Raw genomic sequence first — 14693 nt, 5'->3', positions numbered from 1 at the left:
CACCGCAGGAGGCCACATCCCAGACGGTGTCTGAGTCTCCCAGTGCCCCGGGCTGAGACTTCACTCTCCCGTTTGCCGCTTGCCCCGCCCCTCTCTGCTTCCCAGGATCCCCCTGGGCAGCAGCCCCTGAGTCTTAGCCCTTCTAAAGAGTAGACATAATAATAGTAATAATGAGGGGCCACGAGGGCCTACCAAATGCCAGGCACTTCACACGCATTATCTCATTTAATCCTTAGAATACTCCTATGAGGTAGACGTTAGGTTCCCTGTTTTGAACATAGACTGAAACTCAGAGAGACTGAGTCATTTGCCCCAACCACACCGCCAGGCAGCGAGAGAGCTGGGATTTGAACACAGGTCTGACTAACTCCATTGCTCATATCCCACAAGAGAACGGTGAACTCCCAGGGGCCTGCCCCTGCTGCTGCAGCCTCCTCCACCCTGACCACGATTAGGTTCAACTTAATAAAGAGCGAGCCCCACGCGGGCCCCAGCGGCTCAGGCCCCACTTGAGGGGAGACGAGTGAGACAGTAGTGCGGGGTCTCTTTCTCCAACTCGGGTGGGTCCCCACATCAGAAGGAAGCAGGAGGCGTGACTGTCAGTGGATGTCCCTAACCTCGCCCCACGGCAGTATCCCCCAACCAGGACAGGGCTTCCTTGCCCTCTCTGTGGAACCCCACACACACCCGCACACGCCTGGCTCCCGTCACCGCAGGACCCGGATTTGGCCATCCAGGGTGGGAAGTGATCCCCAGGCCTGAGGCCCTGTTCTTGGAGGCCACCTGTCTTCCTTATAATACTGGTGAAAAGGCCCCAGTGAGCCCCAGTGCCCGTGAGCAGCCGGCCAGCCAGGCTGTCCCCAGAGGGTCCCATTAAGGTGGTCAGTCTTCTAATGTTAGAAACTAAAGAGTATTAGAAACCATCTTGTCTGACTGTCCTGTTTACAGATGAGTGAACTGAGGCCAAAGAGGGACAATGACTGTCTCATGCTTAGTGTCCTGGTGCTCTGGGGAGGGGACAGGACCAGATGCTGGAAGGGCTGTGTGGGGGGGGTGGACAGCAGATCCTCCCCTGCCTCCATGTCCCCCTTCCCCAGGGCAGAGCTAGGCTCCCTGAAGCCTGAAGCACAGAAAGCTCGGGGCGCCTTTTAATACAAAGTTAGGTGTTAGAAGGGGCTTGTGCAAGTGAGTAGCCCGGAAGTATGTTCCACTAGCTTCCTGGAGACTCTGCCTCTGGAAAGACTAGAGGGTGGGCCTGACCATGAAGTCTTAGCAGAAATAAGCTGAGCAGTGCGGGGGCGGGCCCCCGCTCACAAGGTGCAGGGAAAAGGCTGGGGGGGAGCTTTGGAAATGGTTCTGGAGGATCAAGCTGTGGGCACTTGCAAAGGCCCCACCCCAGTGACCCACCCACCTCTGGGGAAGACGGGGTTAATTCCCCACGCAAGGCCCATTTCACCCCTCCCCTACACTGCCTCAATCCCAGCCCCATCCTCAGGACGGTGGGGTAACACCTCCCCAGGGGCAGCCTTGGGCATCCAGGAGCATCTGGAGGTGCCAGCAGAGTCATCATGAAAGCGGCACTGTGTTTCCACCCCGGACACCCAAGGCGTGCCCTGTGTGCCCACTCTCAGGAGGCTGGGCGGAGGCTGCGGGCACAGGGGTGTTCTCTGGGGAGGAGGGCCAGGCAGCTGTGTTGCGGAGACACCCTCTCCCCGAGCCCCTCCCCCTCCTCCAGGCTGGCCTGGTCGGCCTGCGGGCACATCAGCGGCTCCTGGGCTGCCAGCAGGTGTGTGAGTCCTTGAGCATGAGCCTGACACTGTCCTCCCCACAGCTGAGCCAAGTCATTGTCACTGTGTGCTCGGCTTGGACTTGATGGCTCAGTCGTCTCTGCTGCCTCTTGTTATCCGCAGCACAATCACCCACACGCTCACACGCCAAACCTGCTGAAGCTGCCTTGGTCTGTTACTAATGCTGTTTAGTGCAAAGAGAACCTTAAAACACACGGACCCCAGGCTCATGCCTAACACTGGGTTGCTTCTTTCATTACCCAGCATAAGAGCAGAACATTGAGTGAGACTCTGCATTGGCCAAGCCATGGGCTAGAGATGTTAGGGAGTTTCTCTCATCCAACCCTCGTGTTACAGAAGAAAAAACTCAGTGAAGTCAAGACACGGAAATGGTGGAAGTGGGACTCGGACCCAGGGCTTTATGACTCCAGAGTCTGGGATCGTGACCTCTGTCCTCCATCGGCCTGGGAGAAAGTAGGAAATGTGTGGGTACCTTCTCTTCCCTAAGTTAGGCTAACCCAGGTTTTGCCACAGTGACAAGCAAACTGGAAAATCTCAAGGTTCAATGTGACCCAGTCCGTCAGGCAGCCCCCTCCCCAATCTGGTAGCTGCGCCACGAAGCCACGTGGCCTCCACGATCACTGTGGCGAGCAGAGTGAGATGGCTGGACCACACAGGGGCGCTGGACGGCCAGGCCGGGAGGGGCTGGCATCACTCCCAACCAAACATCCCTGGCCAGACTCGGCAGCGTGGGGCACAGCCCCACTTGGCGACAAGCAATGCCGGGGAGTGGAGTCTGCCTGGGTCCCCGCGCACAGAGAGTGCTGCGCAGAGCACTCCCTGCCTCATTGCCTCCTTCTCCATGGCCTCTCACTCCACAAACACCCCCCTCGCCCACTGACAGTCCCGCAGACCCCTCCCTTCTGTGCTCCTTCCCACCAAGCCTTGTTCTCGGCAAATTACCGATCCACCTCCCACGGGGATTAATAAACAACACCCTCAAGACTTTCTTCTCCTAAGAATATTTGCTTTTTCTTCAAGGGCTATTCAACACTGACAGGACTTAAATATCCAAAGGAAGGAATACATAATGGTTGAAGCTGAGGCCCAACAACGACAGTGTTAGATATTAGAGAGGCACCCTATGCACCCTGGCTTCCCTCAAACGGGCTTCGGACTGAAGGGGTCCGAGCCACTCCCTGCATTCCCCTCCCTCCCCTCCCTCTGCTCCTGGCTGGCAGGATGCCGGATTGCTGGGATTGGCTGGAGCCCATTTGCCGTCAGGGAGGGAAGTCGAGGCTGATAAAAGGGGGCTTACTGTCCAGGTGAATTACCTGCGCCAGAGCTACCTATGCAGGTCTTCCCTTACAGCGTGTCCTTCCCATCCCCACGAGCAGGTTCTGCTGCTCCCTTAGAAGACAGCGTGCGTGCGTGCAGAATTCGTTGTGACGTTACACAATGCAGGGCCCTGAGGGTGGTGGCGGCTGACCCGCCCCCTCAGGCAGCTCCCCTTCCCTGCCACTGGGGAGGCTGACATGCCGTGATTAGGAGCTTCCTGACCCAGTCTCCATCCAAGGCACATGCACGGACCCCTCTACAAAGGACAGGTGTCCACCCAGAGGCGGCCCCCGGGCCCAGCATTGCTGAGGCTCAGGGCAATGCCAGGCCCTTTACCCTGGTGCCAGAGGCCTGCTCACGTTCAAGGGACTCGTCCCTGCTGCTCCCTCACCGCCCTCTTCCCAGACCTGTTCCAACCTTGCCCTCTTCCATCAACTCCTGCATCTTTAGAAACAAACCACGTCAATCTTTTCTTCATTTCTGTTCCCTTTATTCCTGAAACTCCACATCCTATCGGATGCCCATATGGATACACACACGTGTACACACAAACACATGTGTGTATGCAGGTGTGCTGAGGCACACACCGGCATATACACACACTCCCAGATATACTGGCCATAGGCACACAGGTACACACAGATGCAGAACACAGAGATTCAGGTGTGTAAGGGTGCAAAGATGCCCAGACATACACACTTGTAAAGGTAAAGAGACACACAGGCCTATCCATAGATAACCAGCGGTGTATAAAACAACACACAAATACCCACCCACACACAGATTGCGCACATTTACAAATAAATTCCCATATACACAGATATGCACAGGTATACAAAGATGATGTGTGTACACGCCAGGATGCATATACACGCACATGCACATGCACATGCACACCCACAGAAACACTTGTACATTTTCCCTGATCCCCATGTAGAAATATAACCCAGGGCTGTCTGTCCTCTGAAAACCCAGTGCCAGGTCTGGCTTCCTGCTTCACCAATTCCAGGTACTTCCTGGACCCCAGCACCCCACCTAGAACAAAGAACAGCAATAGTCTTCTCATTGAATGTCCCCAGGGTCTGAGAACAGGGGAGGGGGCACAGAAGCACATGTGTGGGGCTATAGAACTGGAGTGGGGCCCACACTGCTACCAGATGCCCTCACCTTGGCCCCAAGGTCCTCCTGGTGGGAGGTGACTACTTTCTGAGAAAATGGTCCTTCCAGGGAGGTAGACTTGGGATTAGGGAGAGGGGAGAGTATTGGGGGGAGCGGAGCCACTCTCCTGGGAATTGGGAACATATAAGGGAAGAAGATGGAGCCATTGAACTCACCCGCAGTGGCTGACAGATGGGAAATAAGGGCCTGTATCAGGCCAGAAAGACACAAGGCTACACAAGGCTTTCCTCTTCTCCCTCCCGTGTGGCATAACACAGGTGGGATCTCACTACTGTTGGAAGAAAGGAAGGGAGGAAGGAAGGAAGGAAGGGAAAGGAAGAGAGAGAGAGAGAAAGAAAGAAAGAAAGAAAGAAAGAAAGAAAGAAAGAAAGAAAGAAAGAAAGAAAGAAAGAAAGAAAGAAAGAAAGAAAGAAAGAAATGACAGGCCCTGAAGTGTGGCTCTATTGGTTGGCATGTTGTCTCATAGACAAAAGGTGGTCGGTTCGATTTCTCATCAGTGCACATGCTATAGGTCTGGTCCCCCCACCGGAGCGCTTATGAGTGGCAATCACATCATGAATCTCTCTCTGCGCGCGCGCTCTCTCTCTCTCTCTCTCTCTCTCTCTGATGCTTCTCTCTCTCTCCCTCCTTTCCCTTCTTTATAACAATAAACATGGTCTTGGTTGAGGATAAGAAGGGAAGGAAGGAAAGAAGGAAAATCACATTTCCCAAACAGAGTCACCTGTACTGAGCCCATCCAAAGCAAGACTTGTGGCCTAACCTAACTGCAGTCTCATTCTTTCCCAGCAATGTTACCTTTAACCAGCCAATCTGCAGTTACCTGGTCAGAACTAGTGAGATAATCCTCTTGAGGGATCCCTTCCAAAGGAAGGTGACCTCACCTGAGCAATCCAGCCTTTGCTAGAACCTTCCATCTGCTCCCTTTGGCCTATAAAAGCCTTCCATGTAGCACAGCTGTCCGAGCTCCTTTCTATGTGCTGGATGGGACGCTACATGACTCATGAATTGTTGAATGACGCCAGCTTCATCCCAAAACAAACTCAACTGAATTTTGTTTTTTCCGCAGTCCTCCGATTCTCCAGTCAGTGACATGACACTCATTTTGGAAAGCTGCCCCAACCCACGCCGCCCTGAAGCCCATAGGGAAGCAAACCAAACAGGAAGGCAAGATTCCCACCTCCCACCCTACGAGAACTCCCCGCGCCACCCCCACACCCGCCCAACCCGGCCCCCGCCGCCCCTGGCGTGAGGAGGACGCTGGGTGGAAGCCCCAGGGCCAGGCTCAGAGGGGTCCTGGCAGGGCCACCTAGTCCGGGCTCCGCCCCCAGGTGGCGCTGCAGCGGAAACCTTGGCACCGCAACCCCTGCACCCACCCAGACACTCACCCCCGCGGGGCACTCTGCCGTCTTTTCCTTCCGCAAACCCCCACCCTGCAGGAGCCAGGGCTTCCAGTCTTTTCCAAGCCCGAGGAGCCCTCCAGACGAGCAATGAAGACACCAGAGTCAGGAAGTGCCGTGGAAAATTGGCTTTATGAGCAGGAGGGGCTGAAGGGGTTGGAGGTCCATCCCGGGCCCAGGGTGGGTCCCGACGGCCTGGAGGGTGCGGGCCTGAGGCTCCGAGGCAGGATCTCCAGGCCACTGGCTTAGAAGGAGCACATGAAGGGCAGACGCCTCCAGCAATTCACACGTCGCCATTTACCCCCTGGCGGTACAGAGCACAGTGCTGTCAGTGTCCTGTCAGAGCATGGCTCCTGTCCTTGTCCCTCCTCCTATGTCTTCCCTGCATCTCATCACCCCCCAGGACGCGTTGGCCCCACGGCCCCACGAGCCCGGGCATTGGGCCTCCGGCCCAGAAGGCAGTGGGTAAGTGCGTGGATGGACCCCTGGTGAATCCTCACAAGGACTCCAAGACGGAGGGGCTGTCACCAACCCCTTTCCCAGAGGAGGGGCCTGAGGCTCAGCGCAGGGCCCCAGCAGGGACGGGAAGCAATCGGGGCCGCCCCACTCCCCCAAGTGTGGCCTGAGCACTACACTCGGCTCCCCCTCGTCCCGCATCCCCGCAGTCCACGCCGGCGCTTTGACCCTCCGCCATTCCCGGTTCCCACATCTCTCCTTGGTCCCTCATCCACACCTTTCGTTCGCACCTGTTACTCTCATCTGCCACATCGGTGGCTCCCTCATAGCAGAAAACGGAACGGACCCCAGGCTCTGAGCAGAGCTCTGTCTGTGAGCAGGGAGAGCCCCACCCAGCCCCCACACCGGGCACCCTCCCACCCTACGTCTCAGCCCCCCTCACACACACGACATTGGCTGTCCAGTTGGGGGCAGGCGGTGGGTTTGGGAAGCTGTTGCGGGCAGCTCACAGGGACACTATGTAAGGGCCCACTTGCCATCCCTGCCCGATGCCCTGGTGCCCAGGCCCCCTCACCTCTGGTGCATAGAGCTACACAGCGGCCAGCCCCATGTTTAGGCTGCCCTGCTGCCCAGTTTGAAAAATTCCAGCGACTCCAATCAGTCCAGCAAAACCTCCGGAACCACCACTAGAGAAGAGATATGCTGGGTCAGGGGCAGAGCTCCAGGCAGACAGACAGACACAGAGGTCCCAAAAAGTGCCCTCTGAGCATCCCTTTCTGGACTCCGCTCACCCAGCTAGGAGCCCGATGCCCTGGAGACCCGCCCCTGCGGGAGAGCAGGCAGTGACCACAGAAGAGCAGCCTCCCTCCCAGCCATCACACGGGGCTGGCTTCTCGGGCTTTTCTGTGAACAGGAATCTCCCGTGGGTCTTTTTCACAGGCACATTCTGATTCCAGAGTCTCACCTGGGACCCAGGATGGTGCATTTCTAACGGGCTACCAGGACATGCTAATACCACTTGGTCCCTGGACCATACTTGAAGAGCCAATAGAATGGCACTTCTTTACCCACTCTCCCAGAGCCGTTTGGAGAGAAGGAGGACCCCCATTAGAGACCCAAGGAAGCCATAGGCCTGAAAGTGACCAGTCTGGGCAGGAACCTCTTTCCTGACTCCAGCGGTGCGCTGGCAAGTGTCTCACAATCGGCTCTGGGGGAAAGTGAGAAGGCAGAGAGTGGGAGGAATGCTGATTTGTAACAATTGCCCGTTTCCTTGGTGTGAATACACCCACTGTGGCAGATTTCATACTACAAGCATGAAGTCACTGAACGTGGAGTTGAGAAGAGAGGCCTACAGCCACTGGTTCTCCAGAGCCAGCAGGAGCTAACGCCCACACCAAGGTCACCTCAGCTGCAGGAATGAGGCCTGGTGCCAGGCAGGTGCTCCCTTGAGGGAATCAGAGAGAACTTCCTGCACCTGGGTAGTGGGCTCCTCACTTACCCATCCCCATATATAGCCTCCAATCCAGACTTGGCCTTGGTTGAGTCCCCTGGTCATGCACTTCAGATGATTATTGACGCTATAGCTGTGGATGGAGGCGAGATCACCTCTGTAGCACCTCCTGCATGTTCTCTTCAGAAGAAGAAGGAGTAGGGTAGAGGATTCAGTTTTTTTCCTCAAGTCCCCCGGTCTACAGGAGAGAGCTCTGCATCCCTTCTCCAGCCAGAAATCAAGGATCTACTAGCTCCCCAATTCCATCTTTTGCTCCTTTGTCTGTGTTCAGTATCTTCTTGGAGGAAATAGTAATAGAATAATCGTAGCTCCCCTTTACGGACACTGTACAATGACCTGGGGACTATTTGAAGGCTTTCCATGTATTATCTGATTCACTCCTCACCACTTCTCTCAGAGGTTGGTGCTGTACATCTCCATTGTACACGTGAAGTCAAAATACTGTAGCTCTCAGCACCACCACCCTGCCCCCGCACAGCTGATCCTCCATGAAGGGCCATATTTGATGGTCAGCGGTCACAGACAGGCCTTGTAGCTGACTGGCCTCAGTAAATCCCTCCCATTGACCTGCCACCAGCACTCAGTCCTCAACTACAAGAGGAGGGTGTACTCAGCCCGCACAAATGGTGCACCTCAAGTGCCCAGCTTGGATGAAAAGGGGGACTGTGCCCTGAACCCTAAGGGATGCCTACTGCATTAGGCCACTCTACCAACATATGGACTCCAAGCAGCCCTACCTAACACATAGACACAAATGTGGGGAGATTGTCAAAACAAGGAGACAAAGAAACATGGCCGAAATGAAAGAACACATCAGAACTCCAGAAAAAGAACTAAACAAAATGGAGATAAGTAATCTATCACATGCAGAGCTCAAAACACTGATTATAAAGATGCTCAAGGAACTTAAGTGAGAACCTAACAGTGGAAAGATCCAGGCAGAAATGAAGGATATGTTCATTGAAGTAAAGTACAGTTTACAGGGAAATTACAGTAGAGAGGCTGAAGCCAAGAATCTATTCAATGATTTGGAACATAAAGAAGCAAAAAACAACCAATCAGAACAACACAAGAAAAAAGAATCCAAAATATGAGACTAGTATAAGCAGCTTCTGGGACAACTTCAAGAGGTTCAACATTTGCATCATAGGGTTGCCAAATAGAGAAGAGAAAGAGCAAGAAATTGGAAATCTACGTGAAAAAAAATAAAGAAAACTTCCTTAATTTGTTGAAGTAAATAGACATGCAAATCCAGGAAACAAAGAGAGTTAATGAGATGGATACCAAGAGGCTCACTTTGAGACATATCATAATTAAAATGCCAAAGTTTAAAGATAATGAGAGGATCTTAAAAGCAGCAGGAGAAAAGAAGTTAGTTACCTAAGAGGAAGCCCCATAAAACCGTCAGTGAAATCTCCAAAGAAACTTTGCAGGATAGAAGGGCTTGGTTAGAAATACTCCAAGTCATGAAAAGCAAGGACCTAGAGCCAACATTGCTTACCCAGCACAGCTATCATTTAGAATCAAAGGGCAGAGAAAGGGCTTCCCAGAAAAGAAAAAACTAAAGGAGTTCATCATCATCTAGCCATTATTATATGAATTGTTAAAGGAACTTTTTTAGAAAAAGAAAAAAAAGATCAAAGCTACGAACAATAAAAAGCAAGAAATATGTATCAACAATTGAATCTAAAAAGCAAGCTAAACAAACAAGAACAGACACAGAAACATGGATATGGTGAACATTTGGATTGTCCCAGCTGGGAGGGGGTGTTGGGGATGGGTGAAGAGGTGAACAGATTAAGAGTTGCAAAGAGGTAGTTAGAGAATAGCCATGTAAAGTGCAGTATAGGAAATGGAGTAGCCAAGAAGTTACATGCATGACCCATGGACATGAACAATGGTGTGGGGATTGCCTGGGGGAGTAGCAGGTTCTGGGTAGAGTGGGGAAAAGGGGGAAAAAATCAGGACAACTGTCATAGCATGATCAATGAAATATAATTTTTTAAAAGGAAAATACTGAAGCTCTGAGAGGTGAAGTAACATACCGAGGTAACACAGCCAATGACAGACAGAGCCAAGGTTTAACACAGATATACCTAATACCGAAGGCTTATGTCCAAATCAGTGATTATCCAAGTGCTCTCTCCAGACCAAAACACCATCAACACCTGGGACGTTGTTATTAATGCAATCTCTAGGAAAGCCTGATGCACTTAGGCTTGAGAACCACTAGTTGGAATGAACAGAGAACAGACGGGAGGATCCACTCTCCTCTCTGCCCCCTGGTCCTCCTTCCACAGGAGCCTCTCTGCCACTTACCCGAGCACTTCTAAATGCCTGGGGACTCCGCACCAAGATGTAGCGGCAGGTCTTGCACCCAGGACTGCCCGTTATTTCAACTGTGTCCTCCTTCTGGGGGCACTGAAAGTTGTCGTCTAGGTCACTTGGGTCCAGCTCCGTGTCCTCCTTGTCCTCAAAGTCATCTTCATCGCTGGAAGGCTCCTCCTGCTCTCCTTCCGGCCGAATCTCCTCCTCAGGCAGGGCCAACGCTCCCTCCTGATCCCCTGAACCTTCCAGGTCCTGGCTCAGGTCTGCCTGTGCTTCTTGGCTCTCCAGGCGGGGAGCTTGATTCTCTGGGAAGAAGAGGGAACCTGCCGTCAGCGGGGTTCTCCCTGCTGCCAGCACCCTGGACAGCTCTGCACCGCCCCTCCTGGGCCTTCCTAGTGCTGCTGTCTGGAGCCCACACTGGAGGGGCTCCTTGGTGCTGGGGGAGGTGAGAACTCGCACCAGCGGAGGAGAGCCTGACGCTGACGGACACAGTGTGTGATTTTTGGGTTGGGGGCTGGGGAAGAAGCACCTCTGAGAAGCCCTTCATCGTCACAGGTGAGTGGTTTTTACTCTGTGAAGGAGCCAGGCCAAATGTTAGGGTCCCAGCTCTGAGTCCAGGAGAAACCTTCGCGGAGAAGAGCTGGGTCAGCTGGAGAAGGAAAGCTGTGGCCTGGCCCCGAGAGAGCCGCCAAGGTGCGGGAAGGAGGGGAGAGGATGGCTGTGGGTGAGAGGGAAGGGGAGCGCTTACCCAGGTGGAATGGAGCAACGGCCCCCAGCAGGAGAAGGAGCAGGAGCAGGGGGCGCTTCATATCCACTGCGTCTTGTGACAGGGACACAGTACCGCTTTCCCTCCTCAGGGATGTCCTGTGAGTCTGCACAGCCCCTGCCACTTGACAGAGATGCACTTGTTTGTTTATCAGTGGATTCAGGACAGACTAGCGAGCTTCCCTCTCCCGCAACAAACAGGCCCTACCCTGGAGGTTCAGGAAGAGGATGTGAGGGTGTCACTCAAGTACAAGTGTCCCTTTTCCTGAGAGCTCCATCAGTGTGCTGCGACAGCACCTAGCCCAGACCCTTGTCGCTGCAGGAGCAGGTCTGCTCTGGGTCAGAGCCGCCTTCCCTCACACTGGGGAAGGAGGGGAAGGACAGTGGCCATCTCGGTCCTAAGGACAGGCCATACTGGCTTCTGCTTTCTCCAAAGCTGTGGACCCCCTCCCTCCCTGGAAGACCAGGGGCCACTCACGTTGCCAGAAAAGTCTGAGCCTCCACTCTCGGTGCCTCTGGCTGCAGGGCACCCAAGGCAGCCCTTATACTGGGCTTTGGGGGAAGTGGGAAAACCGCCAGAGCGATTGCCCCAGGCTGGAATGCAAGGCAGTAGGGCTGATTACAAGACCTTTGCTCAATTCTCTCACGTGCTCTCTGCTGAGACTGCGGGACCTGCCTCCCAGGGCCTACTGACCCTTACGGGTGTCCAAACACCCAGGTGTGCTGGAGAAGACCCCAGATACCTGCTGCCCAGACATACTTACTACTGGCACCCTGAATGTGCCCCAGCCCTAACCCCGGGAACAGCCTGCCTCTGGTCAATATCCAGCCAAAAAGGGGAGGAAAGCAAGATGCTGGAGGGCCCTGAGGGAGGGAGGGAGGGATGGAGGGAGGGAGGGAGGGAGGGAGACAGTGGATGAAGGGAGCTCACACCGCTGAGTGCCTGTGTACACCAGGGATTTTATATGCATCGCATCCCAGAATCCTACATTACCTCCTTCTCCTGAGAATGCATGAGACCCTCACCTCAGAGCTGTGAAAAATGAGATTCCGAGAGAGAAAGCCATGTGCCAAGGTTGCACAGGAAGTGGAGGACCTGGGATATCTAAGTCTTTTTTGGCTCAAAACCTTTCTGTCTGTCTGTCTGTCTGTCTCTCTCTCTCTCCCTGTCTCTTCTCCCAACCACCTTTCACCCTTTCACCCTACACTTTCCTTTCCTTCTTACCTTTCTTTCTCTTTCTCACTCTTCTCCCTCTTTTTTCTTCCTTTTTTCCCAGTTCGGTACACTGAACTTTATTGATGGTACAAGACAAGGCAGGGTTCCCTGAGCCCCTCCCCTCTTCAAGAGGGTCCAGGATGGAAACTGGAGGTCAGGAGATTCTCGGTGTGTTGGGGGATCGATTTGGGGCAAGGACTTCCCAGCAGCTGAGAGTCTCTCTTCCTGTAGCTGGGGTTGGTGGTCCAGGGGGCTCTTACTCCTTGGAGGCCATGTGGACCATAAGGTCCACCACCCTGTTGCTGTAACCAAATTCATTGTCATACCAGGAAATGAGCTTGACAAAGTGATCATTGAGGGCAATGCCAGCCCCGGCATCGAAGGTGGAGGAGTGGGTGTCACTGTTAAAGTCACAAGAGACAACCTGGTCCTCAGTGTAGCTCAGGATGCCCTTGAGGAGGCCCTCTGATGCCTGCTTCACTACCTTCTCGATGTCATCGTATTAGGCAGCTTTCTCTAGGTGGCGGGTCAGATCCACAACTGACACATTGGGGGTGGGGACACAAAAGGCCATGCCAGTGAGCTTCCCATTCAGCTCAGGGATGACCTTGCCCACAACCTTGGCAGCACCAGTAGAAGCAGGGATGGTGTCCTGGATGGCCCTTTGGCCGTCATGCCACAGCCTCCTAGAGGGGCCATCCACGGTCTTCTGGGTGGCAGTGATGGCAAGGACTGTGGTCATGGTCCCTCCACCACGCCAAAGTTGTCATGGATGACCTTGGCCAGGGAAGCCAAGCAGTTGGTGGTGCAGGAGGCATTGCTGACAATCTTCGTGGAGTCGTCATACTTGTCATGGTTCACACCAATCACAAACCTTCACACCAATCACAAGCGGGCATTGGCAGAAGGGGCAGAGATGATGACCCTCTTGGCTCCACCGTTCAGGGGAGCCCCAGCCTTCTCCACGGTAGTGAAGACACCATGAGCTCCACAACACACTCAGCACCAGCATCAGCCATTTGATGTTGGCGGGATCTCGCTCCTGGAATATGGACGTGGACTTCCCACCGATGACAAGCTTCCCATTCTCGGCCTTGACTGTGACTTTGAACTTGCTGTGGGTAGAATCACACTGGAACATGTAGACCATGCGGTTGAGGTCAATGAAGGGATCATTGATGGCGACAAGGTCCACTTTGCCAGAGTAAAAAGCAGCCCTGGCAACCAGGTGCCCAATACACCAAACCCGTTCACTCCGACCTTCACCGTGTCTCAGGGTGGCGGCTGTCCCCGCTCAGGAAGACACGGCTGCCTGTCGAACTGGAGGAGCAGAGAGCCTCCCTCTTTTTTCATCTATAATGTGTGAAAACTTATGCTCTGTCTTCCAGGCCGTGGTTCTAGATCAAGGTTCCTGGCTTTTGCACTGTGAATATTTGGAGCCAATAAGACTTTGGTGTAGAGGGCTGTCCTGAGCACTGTAGAGAGTTTGGCAGCAACACGGTCTTTATGCAATACATGTCAGAAGCATCTCTACTCAGTCAATCCTATTGTTCCCCAAAGACAATCAACAGCAGCTCCACATGTTTCCACAGGCCCGTTTAGAGCAGAGTCACCCCAGTTATGGACCACTGATCTAGAATGTGCCTTTTTGTTCAATATCAAGGCAAACCTCTGGGCCAAGAGGCGACAGTTGGACTGGAAAGCTGTGAGCAGAATCGATCAGACACCCCGCGGGCCCCTTGCACCCCTCATGCCCACTGCCCGTCTCCCACCAGCCCTCTGTCCCCACCAGGGCAGGACTGAGGGGGAGAGTGAGGCACTCGTCTCAGGTGCAAACTTCACGGGGGCACGACAAAATTCAGTAGTCAAGGTAAGTAAATACTTCAATCTTTCTTAAAAATCAAAATAAGTGCAAGAAACCTGTGATGAACATTATAAAACTTCAATCAACCAGACTCCAGCCAAGGTGACTGTGTTCCAGAGCGACGCTTGCAACTGGAGAGTCCTGACTTTTCTGGACATCATTGGCTTGCAGGAGCTCGTGGCCTTGTCAGGGTGGGTGACACGACTCTGTGACATTCTCACTGGGCAGAGCATATGTCTACCTCAGACCCCAGCCCAGCTTCCCAGGGCTCAGGGCAGGAGGGACAGGTAGCCGAGAGGAAGAAAAGGCTTGGACTCCTTCCTTCCCTCTGCTCCCCGAGGGCTCCCACAAACAGAGAAGTATCGGAGGGGCCACTGTGGGGCCTCATTGCAGAGCAACTAACGGTCCTGGCTGTTATCTCTCTGGCCCAACGGACCAGACCCTCAGCTTATCAACCTGACATGGGGTGGTAGGAGGGTGGGTGATTGACCAATTCCGGGGCCCAAAATTAGTCACAGGTTTAAAGCCTGAGACCACGCTACCGGGTGAGAGAGGAAAGGCTCGGTGTCCTCCCCATCATTTGCCTCCTTCCTGGGGCCCAGACCAGGGGCACCCATTACTCATGGCTGCGATGAGCAACAGGGTCAGCTTCTCCCAACAGCAAGCCCCATGATAAGGTTGACATGCACTGTTTCATTTGGACAGCCCTGTGTTAAGGGTGAGAAAATGGGCATCTCAGAGAGCATCACCAAGTTGCCCAGATCACACAGCAAGCGAGAGACAGGCCGAAATGCAGGTCCTCCAGCTCCTCATCCCCACTCACACGGCTGCCTTTCCTCTGCCTCCTCTCACT

General features: G+C 53.9%; 1 protein-coding gene and 1 pseudogene across 1 annotated transcript; both read right to left on the bottom strand.

Moving 5' to 3' along the window:
• Positions 1-5946: 5946 nt before the first annotated feature.
• On the bottom strand, positions 5947-10804 carry LOC129062695 (proteoglycan 3-like). The gene is made up of 5 exons (XM_054563715.1): positions 10744-10804; positions 9987-10300; positions 7656-7787; positions 6732-6843; positions 5947-6005 (listed from the first exon to the last, which is right to left on the bottom strand). Exons 1-5 carry the CDS (start codon positions 10802-10804, stop codon positions 5947-5949), a joined length of 678 nt encoding a protein of 225 aa, XP_054419690.1.
• A 1428-nt stretch (positions 10805-12232) lies between these two features.
• On the bottom strand, positions 12233-13141 carry LOC129062713 (glyceraldehyde-3-phosphate dehydrogenase-like; annotated as a pseudogene).
• Between the last annotated feature and the right edge of the window lie 1552 nt (positions 13142-14693).

Source organism: Pteronotus mesoamericanus, unplaced genomic scaffold (assembly GCF_021234165.1).
Source record: "Pteronotus mesoamericanus isolate MK-2021 breed Mesoamerican mustached bat unplaced genomic scaffold, CSHL_Meso_final scaffold_83, whole genome shotgun sequence".
NCBI classification, from domain to species: Eukaryota; Metazoa; Chordata; class Mammalia; order Chiroptera; family Mormoopidae; genus Pteronotus; species Pteronotus mesoamericanus.
Note: the sequence above shows the minus strand (reverse complement) of the source record. Positions and strands in the feature narration are given on the sequence as shown.